Genomic DNA, 18,346 nt, shown 5'->3' with positions numbered 1-18,346 from the left:
TTGATTAATATTCTGCCTTCCCTATGGTGTGTGTGTGTGTGTGTGTTGTGCATTTTCCTGTTTCCTGACAGCATAGTAGAAGACTGATTTAAGTGTACAATTTAGATATATCTGTCATTGCCTAAATAAATGCCACTGCTGTTTTTGGCTTGTACAAATAACTGTATTTGGCTTGGTGTTTGATTTCTACAGACAAATATGGTAAATTAAAAGCAATTCATTTGCCAGTGGGCCTCGAAGCTCCAGAGATAAAGTGATTGTGTTTTATTTATTTAAAAACCTTTTTAGACTGCTCGACTTGCAAAGCAGATCTAGAGAGTGGGTTAGAAGTAAAGTGTAGTAAGAACAAACATAGCAAAAAAAGAGAAAGAACCACAATTACTTAGGGGAGAAACTTGATTCAGTTCTCATTTAAAGCTGAAACAACTTCATACTTTCCAAAACAACACAAGAACCAAAACACAGCCCATCCTTCAAAATTCACACTTTTATAAATATCGCAGTGCAGCTCCCCAGCCAAGCAGTATGTACAAAAATACATACATAAGGTGATAAAATGTCCATGAAAATGCATATATTGGTGAAAATAACAAATACAAAAATGCAATGTTTTAATGGAAATTGTTGTGCAAAAACATATTACACAAAATTGCATACAAATGTTTATATTAGGAGGAAATTACATTAAAATGCAAAATGGTGAGGAAATGTGAAGAGCTGAGGTGCCAGAGGTTGAACCCTGCATGCCCAGCAGCAACCCTCCGTTGCACCAAGTGTCTTGCAATGAAATATCTTTTTGCTAGGCTTAGCCTGGCCCATCAGATCAGACCCTGTTGTTGTTTTATTATTATGTGTTTGAATTATCTGAATTGCTTTTATACTGCCGCTTTTACTGGCTTTGTGTTGCATTTTTGTTTAAATTATATTTTAAATTGATTTTAAGTTGCACACTGCTCGGAGATTATAATTCTTTAAAATTAAGCGGTTGATTAATACTTTAAAAACTAACTAACAAGTCCGCTCACCTCTCTTGGTGCAGCGGCATTGCAGGACGGAAGAGGCTTCACTGGGGCCCCGACAGTGGAATTCAAACAGCAGTGCCCTTCCTGATAGGCGGAGGTGGCATAAGCCCCCACCACCTATCAGGAGCCAGGTCCTAGCCTGCACCCTGTATTGGCAAATGGGGATGCAGGCTGGGATGTGGGCGGAGCCAGGGGTGGAGCCAATGGACCCAACAGTGGGCTTCCCTCGAGGGTGTAGTCCTTGCCTGCCCCGCCAAACACTGGAGTATCCCGTTAAAGGGATCTGGGGGGAGTGGCCATGTCCATGTGCTCAGGGGGGCCAAGGCCGAAGGCACTCCCCCAGACGGCGGTCCCTGCGGGGGTCACCCTGTTAGGATTCATTCCCCGTCTGCAGTCATAGGGTTATTGTGTATCATATGACTGTATGTCTTTTCATTCCCACAGAGTGGAAGTGATGTAGACAGGATGTTTACGTGGGACTGTTGTTTTCCTTTGTTCTTTCTCTTTACTGGCTGTTATGCCAGAGAGAGGGAGCCATGATGTAGAGCTCCCAGTTTGTTTATATGTAAATAAAGCAGTTAAGCCTTATTTACTGATGTGTGTTGTTCATCACGTTTGTGAGAGCAATCGCATATTTGGCCTGTGGGACCAGTCTGACAACTGGCCCCCGGGACGGCCGAATTATTGACACACCCTATTGAAACCACCAGCAGGATTGACCATGCGTCACTTCCAGCAGGTGGGCTGGAAGTATTTAGATTGCCCCATGCCCAAGCCAAACCTCTTTCATCTGTACAGTGGTACCTTGGTTCTCAAACTTAATCCGTTCCGGAAGTCTGTTCCAAAACCAAAATCAGATTAATTCGTTCCAGACTTTTAAAAGCAACCCCTAAAACAGCAATTTAACATGAATTTTACTATCTAACGAGACCATTGATCCATAAAATGAAAGCAATAATCAATGTACTGTACTATAAAACAAATAAGACAGTATTGTAGATGCTAAAAATTAAAAAAAAAATTCTTACCTGCACTGATGTTTGGGTGGGGGGCTTTTATGCATTTCCACAGTACATAGCACAGTCAATCAATCAGTAGCTGAACTGGGTTCCACACAGTCACAAAAACAAATTAACCGGAAAAGCCTCAAAAACAATGACCTTAACAGAATGACCTTAACAGATTAGACAACTGGGCCAAAGCAAACAAGATGAATTTTAACAAGGGGAAATGTAAAGTACTACACTTGGGCAAAAAAAATGAAAGGCACAGATACAGGATGGGAGACACCTGGCTTGAGAGCAGTACATGTGAAAAGGATCTAGGAGTTTTGGTTGACCACAAACTTGACATGAGTCAGCAGTGTGATGCAGCAGCTAAAAAAGCCAATGCAATTCTGGGCTGCATCAATAGGAGTATAGCATCTAGATCAAGGGAAGTAATAGTACCACTGTATTCTGCTCTGGTCAGACCTCACCTGGAGTATTGTGTCCAGTTCTGGGCACCACAGTTCAAGAAGGATACTGATAAGCTGGAACGTGTCCAGAAGAGGGCAACCAAAATGGTCAAAGGCCTGGAAACGATGCCTTATGAGGAACGGCTTAGGGAGCTGGGTATGTTTAGCATGGAGAAGAGAAGGTTAAGGGGTGATATGATAACCATGTTCAAATATATAAAAGGATGTCATATAAAGGAGGGAGAAAGGTTGTTTTCTGCTGCTCCAGAGAAGCGGACACGGAGCAACGGGTTCAAACTACAAGAAAGAAAATTCCACCTAAACATTAGGAAGAACTTCCTGACAGTAAGAGCTGTTCGGCAGTGGAATTTGCTGCCAAGGAGTGTGGTGGAGTCTCCTTCTTTGGAGGTCTTTAAGCAGAGGCTTGACAGCCATCTGTCAGGAATGCTTTGATGGTGTTTCCTGCTTGGCAGGGGGTTGGACTGGATGGCCCTTGTGGTCTCTTCCAACTCTATGATTCTATGATTCTATGAACAAACGTTCTGGAAGTCCGTTTGACTTCTGAAATGTTCCAAAACCAAGGCATATCTTCTGATTGGTGCAGGCACCCCAGAAACAATAGGCGGCAGCCGCATCAGATGTTCGGCTTCCAAAAAACGTTCAAAAACCGGAACACTTGCTTCCGGGTTTTCAGCGTTTGACAACCAAGGCGTTTGAGTACCAGGGCATTTGAGAACCAAGGTACCACTGTATTCAATGAAGTTGTGGCCTGTTTTTACCCCAAACCCGGTCTTATTGGTCTCTTATTTATATGGGTTGGGGTATGGGAAGTCCGATGCCTTGTCCTGCAAGTAAATATGCAAAGCAGTTTGTTGCTGCATTGGAAAGTGTGGATAATACTTGACTGGTGTGACCTCCCTGCAGACAAACCTGGATGAATGCAGGTCACCTGGAAGAAGTCTAGGCAGAGAGAACAGGCCTATGACCTTTGGTTTGTTTGGGTTTTTCCAATGTCATTTCAGGAAGAGGATTCTTGGGGGTGTACGATCCTGAACCAGAGCTCCTACACTACTTCCTTACCTCAAATGCGGTTCTGTTAGACTCGCAAAATAGATTGCGCTCCACAACATCTACAGGTATTATACACTGTGCTTTTTTTCTGACAGTACTCAACAGTATGCTTGTACACCACCCAGGTGGAATTGCCTGTTGACACAAGCATGAGCCCACACAATCGCTGAGCAGATTCCTAAAGCTCTTTTCCTATGCAGTTCCCAATTCACTTGGTTTTTATGTTCACACAGGGACATCTAGCGAAAAAGATTTTGCATTTTACAAGTCCTGGCCCCAGCAACCTTCCAAATCTACACTGAAAATGACGTTCAGTGGCATCTACAACCCTACTACCTGCCTCAAGATTCACGACATTGTCATGTTCATTGTTTCTAAGGATCATTATCCAGTTTATGATGTGTAAGTAAGCATTGCGGTGTGGGGGGGGGGGGCTTGTTACATTCAGTTCACACTGAATGCCAAGCTGGCCTCGTTCGTGCGTTCTGAACAACATGCAAACCGAAACACAGCCGTTCTTTGAAATTCACACTGAATTTTGCAATGCAATTCTCCAGTCAAATAATGTGTGCAAAAATGGATCTACTAGCATAAAGTGTACATACTAATACATATTACTAATGAAAGAAACGTACAAAAATTGCCTCAAAATGTATTTATTTCATAAAATTTATACACAGCTGGGTTGTAAAAAAACAACCAACAAACTCAAAGCAGAAGAACAAAACAATGCAATTATCGGTTAGAAACAACTATATAAAACATTCGAAAAACAATTAAAATCATTGATAAGCTATAAACCATATCAGAGTGTGATGCTGATAATGCCAAGGTTGCAGATTCAATCCCCATGTGAGAAAACCACATATTCCTGTATTGCAGGGGGTTGGGCTAGATCAGGCAACCCCAAACTTGGCCCTCCAGATGTTTTGGGACTACAACTCCCATCATCCCTGACCACTGGTACTGTTAGCTAGGGATGATGGGAGTTGTAGTCCCAAAACATCTGGCGAGCCGAGTTTGGGGGTGCCTGGACTAGATGATCCTAAGGGTCCCTTCCAATTCTACAATTCTATGATTCTATGATCAACATTCTACATGTCTGGACAGGCTTGACTGAACAAATACATTTTTATCGGGTGCCTGCCTCATGTCAATAGGCAGTGAGTTCCTGTTTCATCCTGTTTCACAATCTCTCACCAATCAGCTTCATTGCATGACCCCTAGTTCCACGATTATGAATGACAAATAAAAACGGCTACCCACTTTATCAACTCCGTGCATCATTTTTAATGGCACCCCCACCCCGTCCCCGAACTTCCTTTTTTCTAAACTAGAAAGTCCCAGATATTTTAACCATTACTCATATGGAAGTTGCTCCACACACCTGATCATTTTGGTTGTCATTTTCTGAGCAGGTAACTCTAAATACACATACTATCATACTGTCAACACAGAATGTCCTTCTGTTTCCTATGATCAGTAAAACTGATCTAAATGGATAGCAGCTTCCCTAATAAATTCTGTTTAATCTTGCATCTCTGTCCTGTCTGTTGTACTGAGGGTAGAATCAGAGTTAAAACTGCAAGTACCATTTTTGGAATCAAGATAATTTGGGCAGCCAACATGTTTGTCTTGTGTCTTTTCTTAGCAACAGCCTGTACAATACAAACCACGAGTTTGACTGGGGAGGTTTCCGCAGCCTAGCAGAAGAAGCTAAGTTGGCCTCAGGCTCCGACAACTTCCTGCTCTTCTTTTACCAGTTCCATGATCCCGGAACTTATGTCTTGAGGCTAAGTAGCAACCAGCACAAAAGAATGGTTTGTTTCAGGTTGTGGCATGTTTGCTTACAAAGGAGAGTTTCCAGTGAGGTGCATTCATTAGTCTGATAAACATTTGCAATGGGTGGTGTATCTCATCTGTGGGAGGGATGGGCCATTGGTTCAGCCGCTTAATCCTTGGTTTACATAACTTTTGGGACACCTTTCCATATGAAGCTCGTGGCACAGATCATAAAAGAAAACAGCAGAACTTCAAAAGCAAATATCAGAGCACAGAACAGCGGCCCATCAAACTAACAAAGTCTAGCCGAACTCCACCATAAAACTAAAAAGGAGCTCTAGAACAGGCTGAAACACATGGGTAATTTTTTTAAAGGATCTGCTTGGCACCAAAACAATAGGATGAGCACCAGGGAAACTTCCTAAGGGAGCGCATTCCATAGACAAGGGGCTACATTGCTACAACCAAAAAGGTCCCTTCTGCCAGCATCACCCTCCTAACATCAGATGGAGGAAAGGGACCCAGAAGACTATCCTCATATGAGGATCCAGGCTGCTTTGCACAGAAGGAGGCAACCCTCCAAGTAGCCAGGTGTGCATTTTAGTGATCCCATTCTCCACCTTCCCTGGAGCTGGGTGCAATCATTTTTCAGGCCAAGGGTGAGATTCCAGAGGTGGGGCAGCATGCCAATAGTAGGAAGGGCTAGAGACAAAATAGGTGTGGCTAGAAGCAAAATGTGGGCAAGGCTTTCGACTCTTGCTTTTGGACAGCAGGCCACATTCCAACAACACTAGTGCTCCATTTTGACCAATGGCCTCAGCAGTAGATGAGAGGTTCGTAGTACCATGGACAGCTCCATGCATGTCTCGGGCTGGAGACTCCAACAGTTGTTGTTGTTTAGTCGTTTAGTCGTGTCCGACTCTTCGTGACCCCATGGACCATAGCACGCCAGGCACTCCTGTCCTGCACTGCCTCCCGCAGTTTGGTCAAACTCATGTTCGTAGCCTCGAGAACACCGTCCAACCATCTCGTCCTCTGTCGTCCCCTTCTCCTAGTGCCCTCAATCTTTCCCAACATCAGGGTCTTTTCCAAGGATTCTTCTCTTCTCATGAGGTGGCCAAAGTATTGGAGCCTCAGCTTCACGATCTGTCCTTCCAGGGAGCACTCAGGGCTGATTTCCTTAAGAATGGATAGGTTTGATCTTCTTGCAGTCCACGGGACTCTCAAGAGTCTCCTCCAGCACCATAATTCAAAAGCATCAATTCTTCGGCGATCAGCCTTCTTTATGGTCCAGCTCTCACTTCCATACATCACTACTGGGAAAACCATAGCTTTAACTATACGGACCTTTGTCGGCAAGGTGATGTCTCTGCTTTTTAAGATGCTGTCTAGGTTTGTCATTGCTTTTCTCCCAAGAAGCAGGCGTCTTTTAATTTCGTGACTGCTGTCACCATCTGCAGTGATCAAGGAGCCCAAGAAGGTGAAATCTCTCACTGCCTCCATTTCTTCCCCTTCTATTTGCCAGGAGGTGATGGGACCAGTGGCCATGATCTTGGTTTTTTTGATGTTGAGCTTCAGACCATATTTTGCGCTCTCCTCTTTCACCCTCATTAAAAGGTTCTTTAATTCCTCCTCGCTTTCTGCCATCAAGGTTGTGTCATCTGCATATCTGAGGTTGTTGATATTTCTTCCGGCAATCTTAATTCCGGCTTGGGATTCATCTAGTCCAGCCTTTCGCATGATGAATTCTGCATATAAGTTAAATATGGAGACTCCAACAGAGCAGAGCTCAAATGTTGCTTCAGCACCAGCCCACCTACCAGACAAGTAGGAGCTGCATCTCTTGTCAGCTGTTATGTCTGTCTTTGGTGAGAGATGCCTACTCATTTAAAGGGGTATGGCCTGCTTTAGCAGTCATTGGCTCCGAATGAGTGGCACTAGGGCAGGCATGAAGAACCTTTTTCAGACTGAGGGTCATCTACCCTTCTGTGCAACCTCCCAGGGGCCACATGCATATACGATGTATGGATTTGTGAACATGTATGTAAGAAGTGCTTTGAAGTGGGGGTCCAGCTATGAGACTGGTCGTCTCATCTTAGGACCAAACAAGATGTGCTGTTAAATACATCTTTGCATTTATTGTGCAGTGTGGTTGTCTTGTTGTTTGTTTGTTTGTTTGTTTCATTTTAAGAGGAAATTATATCATGCCCAATAATTACTGGAATCTCAGCAGGTGTGGAAGGGGAAAATTAACCCCTTCTCTCCCCTGCTGAGGTCCTGAAGAAAATAATTCCTTTAAAACCAGTAATTGAATTGGGAAGAAATCCCCCAGTTTGTGCTGCCCCTCCCCTCCATACAAAATAAATTCCAGCTTGGAAAATAAAGAAGGTATTTTCCTCAGCATCCTAGCAGGGAGGAAAGGTTAAGTTTCCACTCCAGACTTGGTGGGATCTGAAATAATTATCACACAGTCTGAGTTTATTAAGTTTCCTTTTAATATTTTTTCTCTCTCTAAAACTCTGCCTGGTAAATGCAAGTATGGGAAGGGGGAGAGGGAACATGATTTATATCATGTTTAAAAATCAAAACCTCTAAGAGGTTTACATTAAAATAACCCATGATAAATCAGATATTAAAGCAAGCTTGCTGGAAAAAAAATCACAATGAAATCAGCAGCCTCAAAGCTAAACGTCATAAAACACATATACATGATGTATACATCTCATTTGGTCCTTACAGACTCCCCTTTCTGTGTTTGTGGCTATGTGTGAATCTTCCTCCTTTGTGCCCCTGACCTGGGTTCCCTGTGTCTGTCTGTTCCTTTCCCAAAGTATGTCAGAGTCATGCCCTACGGTGGACAGTGTTATGATGAGGGTCCCTTCTTCCCAACGACTCCCAGACACATGGTGCAAGTGGGGGTTGCCAGGATCCCAGACCTCATTCTGAAACCTGACTGGCGAGCAATTATTGGGATTATAATCGGAGTCGTCTTTCTCCTCATTGTTTGCCTGCTACTGATTGTGAGTAAATGAAAGACAAGGGGAGGCAACTACCCCCTAATTTTGTGCATTTGTAGGCCTTATTCACACATTACACTGACCACAGGTGCAAGCTGTCTCTACACATGTACAAGTCTTTGTGAGAAAGAGTGAACACGTGCTGATTTGTACAGCACAGTTATTGTATACACAGGTACACAGATTGTAAACTTGTTGAATGTAATGTGTGACGTGTGTGTGTGAAGTGTGTGTGTGTGTGTGTGTGTGTGTGTGTGTGTGTGTAGATTTTCCTGGGAATGTGGAAATGTCCCTGCTCCTGTAAGTACTTTTCTCATGAATTTTGCAGATTTTTTGCCAAACCTTTGGCTTCTCCAGGAAAGGAAGCCCTTCCCCACAATTCCGAAAGTTACAGCTGAAATATAATATAGACAAATATTCCTCCAGAGAATCCACAGTCCTTACCCTCAGAAAATATCACCCTGGAATGCAGCAAGCAGGCAGTTTGGAAAAGAACTTCAGCCACATGGAGAAAAGAGAAGGTATGAATAATCTTTTACAGTATATGATACAGACACTGCACATAAATAAAGAACCAAATCACGTTTGATGGGTGAATCCATGGAGGACTGCTTCTTCATGAGAGGTAGCATAAAATCCTTTCCTTACTGCCAACTAACCTTTGAATTAATTTAGATTTGGGGGTCTGTGGAACTCTGGCCCTCCAGATGGACTACAGAGCCCATTGACCATAATGGTTGGAGCCGATGGGAGTTGGAGTCCTCCAACAACAACTGGAGGGTCACAGGTTACTTACCCCTGCCTTGATAAATATTGGTTTGCACTCGGGGGGGGGGGGGAGGTATTGTGTTAAAGCATGGAGGATGCTGTTGCAAATGCTACCCCTGAATCCCTGTGATTTTCTTCTTCGCATAATACAGAATGAACTTGTGGCAGCCTTCAACTTGTGGTGCCTTCAAGATGTTGCTGGACTACAACCCCCATCATGCTGGCTAATTGAATGATAAGAGTTGTCGCTCAACATCGGGAGGGCCACAGGATCATCCCTGTCACAGGGGATCTGCTGAGCTCATATCAGAGAGCCAGTGTGATCAATTGATTAGTTTGTTGTTGTTGTTAAGAAACAAGGGATACCTGCATTCAAATCCCACTACAGTCAAGAATGGCTTCAGTGTTTTGTTTTTAACACAAGTCACTATGTTTCGGCCTCAGTTTTCTGTCTGTAGAATGGGAATACAGTAGTTCTCTACCTTACAGCCCAGTCTAACTATGCTTACCAGTGGATGGAACTTATCCAAGCAAGTATGTTAGCAATAATTATTATATATTATGAATGCATTGAGCAGGATATTGTTGCTGTGCTCCTCTACCCTCCTTAACACACACCCCACCTTCACATTCCTCTGTTGTTATTACTGCAGCCATTATTATAATTATAATTATAATTATTATTATTATTACTATTGCTGTTTGTGCTAATATTGCAGCACTCATTCTAGCTCTCTTCCTAGGCAAGTGTGAAATATGGGACACGGAAGAACAAATAGATCTGGACTCATTCAATACCAACGCCTTCTTTGAAATTCTGGCCGCGCAGTCTCTGGCAGTTACAGCCAAACTGAGCCAGTTTAAGGAAGAGGTGCCTAGTGGTCGTTTCCTCTGTTTGGATTTTCACCAGTTGAGCTGGTTTTAGAAGTCATTGTAGGGAGGTTGGCGTCATGGAAGCAGGAGGGTGGCACCGCAAGTAGGGAAGCAAGAATAGGCAGTGTGTGAAGAGCTCAGCCTTCACCTGAGGGACTGAGAAGAGCAAGCAGCTTTATAAAGCCAGGTGGAATGTGATTGGCTCCTTTAGTCACCTGACCCGGGCAGAGAGTTGTGACAGCAGACCACTGGGCATCTGCAGGGCCGGGACCACTGGTTGGCCCCTGTGATAATAGGGTGTTGGACTAGAAGGGTCTTTGGCCTGATCCAGCAGGTCTCTCCTGATATTCTTATGTTCCTAACAACAGTACGATTGTGCCAAGACTAGTCACATCTTGATGTCTTCAGTGTGCTGTAGTACTCGGGTGGCGCTGTGGTCTAAACCACTGAGCCTCTTGGTCTTTCTGATCAGAAGGTTAGCGGTTCGAATCCCCGTGACAGAATGAGCTCCCATTGCTCTGTCCCAGCTCCTGCCAACCTAGCTGTTCGAAAGCACGCCCAAAAGTGCAAGTAGATAAATAGGTACCGCTCCGGCGGGAAGGTAAACGGTGTTTCCTTGCACTCTGGCTTCTGTCACAGTGTTCCGTTGTGCCAGACATGGTTTAGTCCTGCTGGCCACATGGCCCTTGGCCTGAAAGTGAGATGAGCACCGCAACCCCATAGTTGCCTCTGACTGGACTTAACTGCCCAGGGGTCCTTTACCTTTTACCTTTTTACCTAGTACTCAGAGAGAAAATGCTGACCTTTACTCACTGACATTGTTGTTCTGTAGCAAAGTCAGTCACCAGGTTAGTGACAGGCCTATGCTCGAATTCCAGTGGACTTTTTGAAAACTGGGGGAGGCCAAGTGCTGGTTAAAGTGACTAAGACAGTTTCAAAGAAAGAAATTTGTAAGTAAAAATGAGCCACACAGCAACATTGCATTGTTTTCTCCTTTGCAAAAAAACAAACACCAAAACAACAAGAACAGCACAATCGCAATCAGGACAGCAGGTTCCGGTTTCCGCCTGCAGGAATGGCGGACCTGTTTTCCATCTCTCTGACCTTCGTAAGGAATTTGGCGGTTGCTAGGGGAGTAAATGGCAACCCCCTACCCTCTCCGGGGGTTACGGAGAGGGGCCGCTGGCCCGCGATGCCCCCAGACCCACTCCGACTGTTTTTGGAGTGGGGGGAGCTTGGGCTGAGCACTTACGAGGGCCAGGACTCCCGGACGCTAATCTGCATGGCGGGGATTTCCATGGTTAAAGAAGATAATTAGGCTTAAATCTATGGACATACTTCAGAAGGAGGGGAAGAAGCGCTGTTTACTGCTGAGAAATTTATGCTGCTGAGGGAGAGGAGTCAAAAGACTGTACTGCATCTGGAAGAAGGATTGATGGGGACGGAGCGATAAGGGAAGTGAGTTTTTATTTTTTTTTCTTCATATTGTTGCCTCGTACCTTCCCGGACGCGATGTCCTGGCTTGTTTGGAGTGAAAGAGAAGCAAAAGACTGTGTGAGTTGAACTTTATAATTGTTGTTACTGAGCATATTTTTTAAAGATGTGGAGTTGCCGATGAGAAAAGCCCCCCCCTAGTCGGACGGAAGAAGTTCTGGACGCGTTCGGAGGATTTATGAGCTGTGACGCACTTTAAATTGGAGCAGCGACCTGAAGCTAAGTTCAGCTATAGGGCAAGGAGATCCATTAATTTACCAAGAGTTAATGGTTTGATGTTTGGGTCTCCTGCCTGAAAAAGCTGTAAATTCTATAATGATCGTAAATCTTCATGGCTATGAGAGAAAACGAAAGTGATTTGAGTTTTTCAAGATGGCGCTACTTCGAGCTGCTTCGACGCAACAGGGAGCTCCATTAAGAAGATTTATGGGGAGGCTGGACTGATTAACTCACACAGGAGAAAGAACATCTGTGAAACTTTGTTTGATATTTATCTCAGCAGCTGGGAAACAATCGGATGAAAGTGGAATATATCTATGTGACTGTAAGGGGAAGATCTGGATTATTATGAACTTGGAGGACGATTTGAACTTTAGAAAAAAGACGGCAGTGGACAGTTGCGAGGAATTCCCAATTTCTTGAAGCATGGGAACCCAAATAAAAAATTCTTTAGATGATTTGGCATAACATTCGGTTTGATTGATATATATATGTGTATAATTTGAAATATTGAATGTGATATAATTGGTTTTAATTGGAAAATTAATAAAAATATTTAATAAAAAAAAAATCGCAATCAGGACAGCAGTATTTGCCACTTGCAAGCTGCCACAGAAAAGGGCCATAGCTCAGCATCTGCTTTGCTTGCAGCTGGTGCCAGGTTTGAGAGATCCCTGTCTGAAATCATGTAGAGCTGCTGACAGTCAGTGTAAACAGGAATGCCCAAGATAGACTGGGCTGGATCTACACACAGGGGGAGAAGCCACTATAAAGAAGTCAAAAATTAAATCGTTATAACAAAAGGGAAAAAATTGCATAGAACGTTGTTGTTGTTGCTGCTGCTGCTATCCAGCGACATCTGGTGTTGCAGGTTTATAACACATTCAAAACTCTGGTGTTTTTTTTTACTAATATAGCTGAGTTCCAGGAGTATTAAAGTTCTAGCACCCTTTAGAAATTTCTTATTTGGGGTCTAAGGAGCCAAAGGGTCCGTCCCTTATTTTAGCACAGGGATAAGGTAAGAACATATCCAGATGTTGATGGACTCCAACTCCCATTGGCCCCACACTGCATATTCCATGGGAGTTGTAGTCCCTCAACATATGGAAGGCCCCTGGTTTAGCATAGCACCTGAGGCATTTTTAAGGATGCTGTTCTCTCTTCCTCAGTTCTTCCCATTTAGACTATATTCTAATAGATTGCTATAACAATTGCATATGTCTTATAATTGCATGCACAGAGAATTTGGGAGCATAAGATGGGAGCCAAGCCCAACACAACTGCAACCTGCTCATTTTGCGTGCTTCCTTTCTCTTTGCAGCTGAAAATCTTGTACCATAAACTTCAGGATGAAGCAGCCATGCTCAGAGATCTTTGGCTAGCCAAGCTGTGCATCCCTGACAGAGCTGATCCTTGTGATGATGTACTGATGGGGAACTATGTCAAAGCAAAACAGCAGGTAGAAGGCTGAATAAATCAAATACAGTACTTCTCCAGATGATCAGTTATTTCTGATTAATGCAGGGGTGGTTGATCTTTCTTGGATCAAGGGCTGCATTGACTTGTGGTCAGGAAACATTTTGTGGGGTTTCTGGGGGGTTGCAAAAAAAATGTTTTGTCATCACCCACAGCAATTTATTTTTAAAAAGCATGCTCTTTGGCCCCTCCAGACTGGTGATTTTCAACATGCCACTGATGCAACTGTAGTGCATTACTGGTGGATGTATAATGGTAGGTACAAAGGTAAAGGACCCCTAGATGGATAAGTCCACTCAAAGGTGACTATGGGGTTGCAGCGCTCATCTCACTTTCAGGCCGAGGGAGCCGGCATTTGTCCACAGACAGCTTTCCATGTCATGTGGCCAGCATGACTTAAACCGCTTCTGGCACAATGGAAGACCGTGACAGAAGCCAGAGTGCACAGAAATGACATTTACTTCCCCGCCACAGTGGTACATATCTATGTACTTGCACTGTTGTGCTTTCGAACTGCTAGGTTGACAAGAGCTGGGACAGAGCAACGGGAGCTCACTCTGTCGCGGGGATTCGAACTGCCAACCTTCTGATCAGAAAGCCCAAGAGGCTCAGTGGTTTAGACCACAGAGCCACCTGCGTCCCATCTTTATCCACAAATCACTCCACTGTATTCATTACTTTGTGATACTTCCCCAGTGTTACCACATTATTGCTGTCTGGAGGCCTGTTCTCATGCAATCATCCACCAGTAATGCACTACAGTTGCATCAACTTAAGTGGGACAGCAATAATAGAGCAAAGAACATCATCAGGACCTAAGGAGGATGGCAGCAGCTACTGAGAAAGGCTGAGCTTGAATCAGAAGGGAAGGATACAGGTGAGGTGAAATGGGACATCTTAATCTGGTCCCAAACTTTTTGACCAGCTCCTGAACTCTTGATTCCTACAGCCATGTTTGCTACTGAACCTACCGGTATACAGTTACTTTCCGGAATAAAGCTGTCTGTCTTACAAGTAAGAGCCTCTGCCCTCATGCTCTGCCAGGACAGTGTGAAACAAAAGGAACTGATTTTGTGGATGGTGGAATCCATGCCATGAGCGAGAAATTATCTGGTTTCCTTTTAATGGGAACCTACAAAATTTGTGCTTCCCAAACCTACTTGCAAACTGAAATGTAGGTATACTTCAAAACACTTTGTCCTCTAGAGTTTGTGACGCAGTTCCCCCACCCCAAAAAAAGTTTACAAAAAAGCACATACATTATGGTAGGGAAATTTGCTTGCTGAAATGTGTACATCAGTAGAAATGCATACAAAATGTAGCCCTGCTTTCATCTGAACTTTTTTAAAAAGAAAAAGAAAAACACATGAGATGGAAGGAAGAGATAACCCTGACCAGAGAAGAATGGCAAATCAAGTTGATGGACTATGCCAAAATGGCAAAACTAACTGGGAAGCTCAGGACTCAAGAAGACAAGAAATTTAAAAAAGAATGGGAAATGTTTATAATGTACAGTATATGCAAAATCATTGTAAACAGGTCAAAACATCAGCATGATTTTAAACACACTTGTAATGTAACAGAACGTATAGATAATGTAGGAAGATGGAAAACTGGAGAAGTATTGATATGCAGTTGAAAATAGAATCAATAGGACCCATGGAAGGGATGGGGGGGGGAGTCAGGAGATTCAGGGTAATTTCAATTAGGAATTGTTTTTGTTGTATGTTTATATTTTGGAAAATCTAATAAAAATCTATTTCAAAAAAAGGAAAGAAAAAAATGGGATAAACTGAAGCCTGGAGAAACAAGAAGAAACTGGGAGAAACTGAAGTTGCCTGGTTGGCCATCCCAGTTGTGAATGTGTGGATTTAATGTTTCATTAGGTGGAGGAGGAGATTCTGCTCCGAAAGCACCTGGCCACAGAATATGAAGAAAGCGTGAGCAGGCAGCTCCACTTACTGAGCCAGGACATGAAACGACGTGAGGAGCACTGGGTGGCATTTAATTCTGCTCTGCGGGAAGCCATAAGGTTGACAGAGGCCCTGGCGGAGGCTCTGTCTTCTGAGGAAGGTCAAGTCTCAGGCTCTAAATCAGCCCATCACAGGTAAGGGCCATTCTTTGTGACATGTAAAAGCTTCAGTGACTTTATGACCTGGCTGCGCATTAAGACTTTATTTCAGTGTGTACTTAATGTGATCTGAGGCAGGGATGTTAAATCCTCAGGCCTGCCCCTCCCAGGACACACACAAACACACCACTCCTGGCCTCACATCTCATGGGCCCTGCTTCACACCCTCCTTGAGTGTTTTTGACTGGCTGGGATGCACCCTTGAACCCTGATAATGCCTCTTGCCCACTTTTCTTATTTGTGGGGAAATGTTTATATGCAGACCTAACTTTCCTACCTCATCCTACCTCTACCCTGAGACCATTTTATTTCTGCTTTTGCTTATTATCATGGTGGCTTCAGGTTATTAAGCCTCATAGATGCTGCAAGCAACCAGGTGTCCAGCACTGTCATACAGGAGACTCGTAGGCTCATGGCATGGGGCATCCTGGGAGAAGGAACGGGAGCTCACCTTGTTAACAGAGAGAGAACCAGGCTACTCACCAAGGCAGAGCTTGTAGGTAAATGTAAACTCTTAGCTTCCCATAGAGGTTTTTCTTCATTGTGCACATCTGCATATGTATGGATGATTGAAATTTGTTGAATTATGATGGCTCCCTCTCCTACACACACACACACACACACACACACACACACACACACACGATTCATGGGAAGAGTTGTTCTGTGCAGGTGGAGAAGGTGGAGAATTTGTTGCCAGATATCCCAGCCCAAGGATGGGAACTTGTGGCTATCCATCTGTGGACTCCAACTCAACCAGCCCGAGCCAGCATGGCCCAATGGTCAGGAATGGTGGTAGTTGGAGTCCAACAAAATCCAGAGGGTTCCCCATCCCTTGGATCAGGCACCCCCCCCCCAAGCTCAGCCCTCCAGCTGTTTTGGGAGTGCAACTCCCATCATCCCTAGCTAACAGGACCAGTGGTCAGGGATGACGGGAATTGTAGTCCCGAAACAGCTGGAGGGCCAAGTTTGGGGTTGTCTGCTGTCAGGGTTGATGTGGCTACTCTTGAGTAACGCCCCTCCACCTGCTTGTCTTTCAGATGCTTTTATTAGTGCACATTATTTACAGTGTAGCGAGCTGCCGGTTTCATGTCTGCTCACTCCGAATCAGATTCCTCCTGCACTGGCGATCGTCGCGTTCTAGACCAACATAAAAGCCTTGGAACTGTGAAGCGTTTCCCTTTTCTCCGCCTCCTCAATTCCGGTGTCGGGGGGAATGGCCTGCGGACTGACTGACTCCTGTCCCCTCTTTCTCCCTCCCTCTCTCCCTGCCTATGGAGCAAGGGCTCTTGGATGTTGCTCGAGGGCTGGCACTCCCTTTCCGTTTCCTGGCTCTGCCCATCAGACCCTTCGCTCTCATGGCTGCTCGGAGACGAGCTGCTCCTGATGAGGGGAGGCTGTTCTCCGTAAGCCTTCCCCCTTACACCTGCCTTGGATGAACTACAGTTCCCAGGAATGCCTGAGGGGCAGCCATGTCTCTTATGCAAATATCCTTTGCAGAAAGTTACTTAGCTGTACCATTGAGTCCGTGTGTATCTTTCCATTGCTCTTCCCAGGATCAGATGGCTCTGTGAAGGCACAGGATGTCCTGCACCAGGATGCTACCACTGGACTGATAATGCCCAGCCATGGTGCTGTCATGCTGCTGGCCAATCAGTCCATGGAGCCTGTATCTGCCCACCACTTCCTGCACCCCGGCACAGGAAGATTGCTCCCGATAGCTGGGAATGTTGGCTTCGACCCTGTCAACTCTAAGCTGATCCCTGTGGTTGATTTAGCACCTGGTAAGAGCCACGGTTCTTCTATAACTCCATTAACCAGCCCTATATGGAGGTGCTAGCTTGCATACTGTTGTTGAACCATCATCAGATTGTAACCTGCAACCAATCATGAACTGGTGGTTGCCCAGTCCATGCACAATAGAGCTGCCACATATAGAGGAAGACCACTGGATCATCTGCTCGGACTGACACCATTTCTCCCAAGATTTAGACGGAGATCTTTCCACCCCACTCCCCAAGGTCCTGTCCTGTCTCCAGCTGAGGGCACAGAATCCAGGGACACCAAACCACATACCTGCCAGCATCAGTCTGAGATCTAGGAAGCAAAGTCAGCTCAAACAAAGGATGTGTTACAGCCAGGTCAGGCAAAGCAGAGAGTATGCCCAGATCAGCAATGTCAGGCAAAGCAGAGAGGTTAACATCCACATGTAGCTGCTTGGGAAGGTTCCGCCCATTTTTGCCTCTGACTCCACCCACCAGTGGCAAGGAGCCCCTTGAAAGGTTGCCCAGAGGGAAATGATAAAAGTTACTCTCCGTCCCCCAGTCTAGACTGTGACCACCTTTGGTTTCTCTGCTTAGGAGAGATTCGTCACTCAGAGGTTCCCATCTTGCCCTATGTCCCGTATCCTGTGTGTCTCCATTCTGGCCTACCAGTGAAGACTCGCCTGCCAGTCCTACAACCTGAGAAGGTGTTTAAATTGGGAGGCCTCATGCAAGACCCAGCGACGGGGATTGAGGTGCCAATACTTGCCGTTACCATTCACCCCCAAACTGGCCAGAAGCTGTCTTTGGGTGGGACATACCTGAATCCTCTAACAGGAACGGTGACACCTCTTGAATTGGGGGGGCCTATGAGGTTCCCAGAAGGAGGGAGAATTGTCCCAATCCTTGGAGTCAGTTTGGATAATAACACAGGTAAGTGTTGTGTTCTCTTAACTGGGTTCTGTTCTCTTGGTTTCATCGTTCTGCCCGGACACTGAGGTCCAGTGCCGAAGGCTTTCTGGCGGTTCCCTCATTGCAAGAAGCCAAGTTGCAGGGAACCAGGCAGAAGGCCTTCTCAGCAGTGGCGCCCGCCCTGTGGAACGCCCTCCCACCAGATGTCAAAGAGAAAAACAGCTACCAGATTTCTAGAAGACATCTGAAGGCAGCCCTGTTTAGGGAGGCTTTTAATCTTTAATCAATTATTTTATTCTTCTGTTGGAAGCCACCCAGAGTGGCTGGGGAAATCCAGCCAGATGGGCAGGGTATAAATAATA

The 18,346-nt window shown here is 44.9% G+C and overlaps 1 protein-coding gene across 1 annotated transcript in view; it reads left to right on the top strand.

Annotated features, from left to right (window-relative positions):
- The first annotated feature begins 3,784 nt into the window (after positions 1 to 3,784).
- Positions 3,785 to 18,346, top strand: part of LOC118097186 (uncharacterized) — a 54,758-nt gene continuing 40,196 nt past the window's right edge. Inside the window, exons 1-10 of the mRNA XM_060268315.2 lie at positions 3,785 to 3,951; positions 5,201 to 5,369; positions 8,163 to 8,351; positions 8,677 to 8,869; positions 9,860 to 9,987; positions 13,024 to 13,161; positions 15,065 to 15,285; positions 15,652 to 15,809; positions 16,866 to 17,093; positions 17,670 to 18,005. Coding sequence (XP_060124298.2) covers positions 3,854 to 3,951; positions 5,201 to 5,369; positions 8,163 to 8,351; positions 8,677 to 8,869; positions 9,860 to 9,987; positions 13,024 to 13,161; positions 15,065 to 15,285; positions 15,652 to 15,809; positions 16,866 to 17,093; positions 17,670 to 18,005 — 1,858 coding nt within the window. The 5' untranslated portion in view covers positions 3,785 to 3,853. The remainder of the gene's footprint in view (positions 3,952 to 5,200; positions 5,370 to 8,162; positions 8,352 to 8,676; positions 8,870 to 9,859; positions 9,988 to 13,023; positions 13,162 to 15,064; positions 15,286 to 15,651; positions 15,810 to 16,865; positions 17,094 to 17,669; positions 18,006 to 18,346) is intronic.

This window comes from Zootoca vivipara, chromosome 14 (assembly GCF_965207765.1).
Source record: "Zootoca vivipara chromosome 14, rZooViv2.hap1.1, whole genome shotgun sequence".
In the NCBI taxonomy this organism is placed as follows: domain Eukaryota; kingdom Metazoa; phylum Chordata; class Lepidosauria; order Squamata; family Lacertidae; genus Zootoca; species Zootoca vivipara.
The sequence above is the reverse complement of the archived record's forward strand: the minus strand, read 5'-3'. Positions and strand labels throughout refer to the sequence as shown.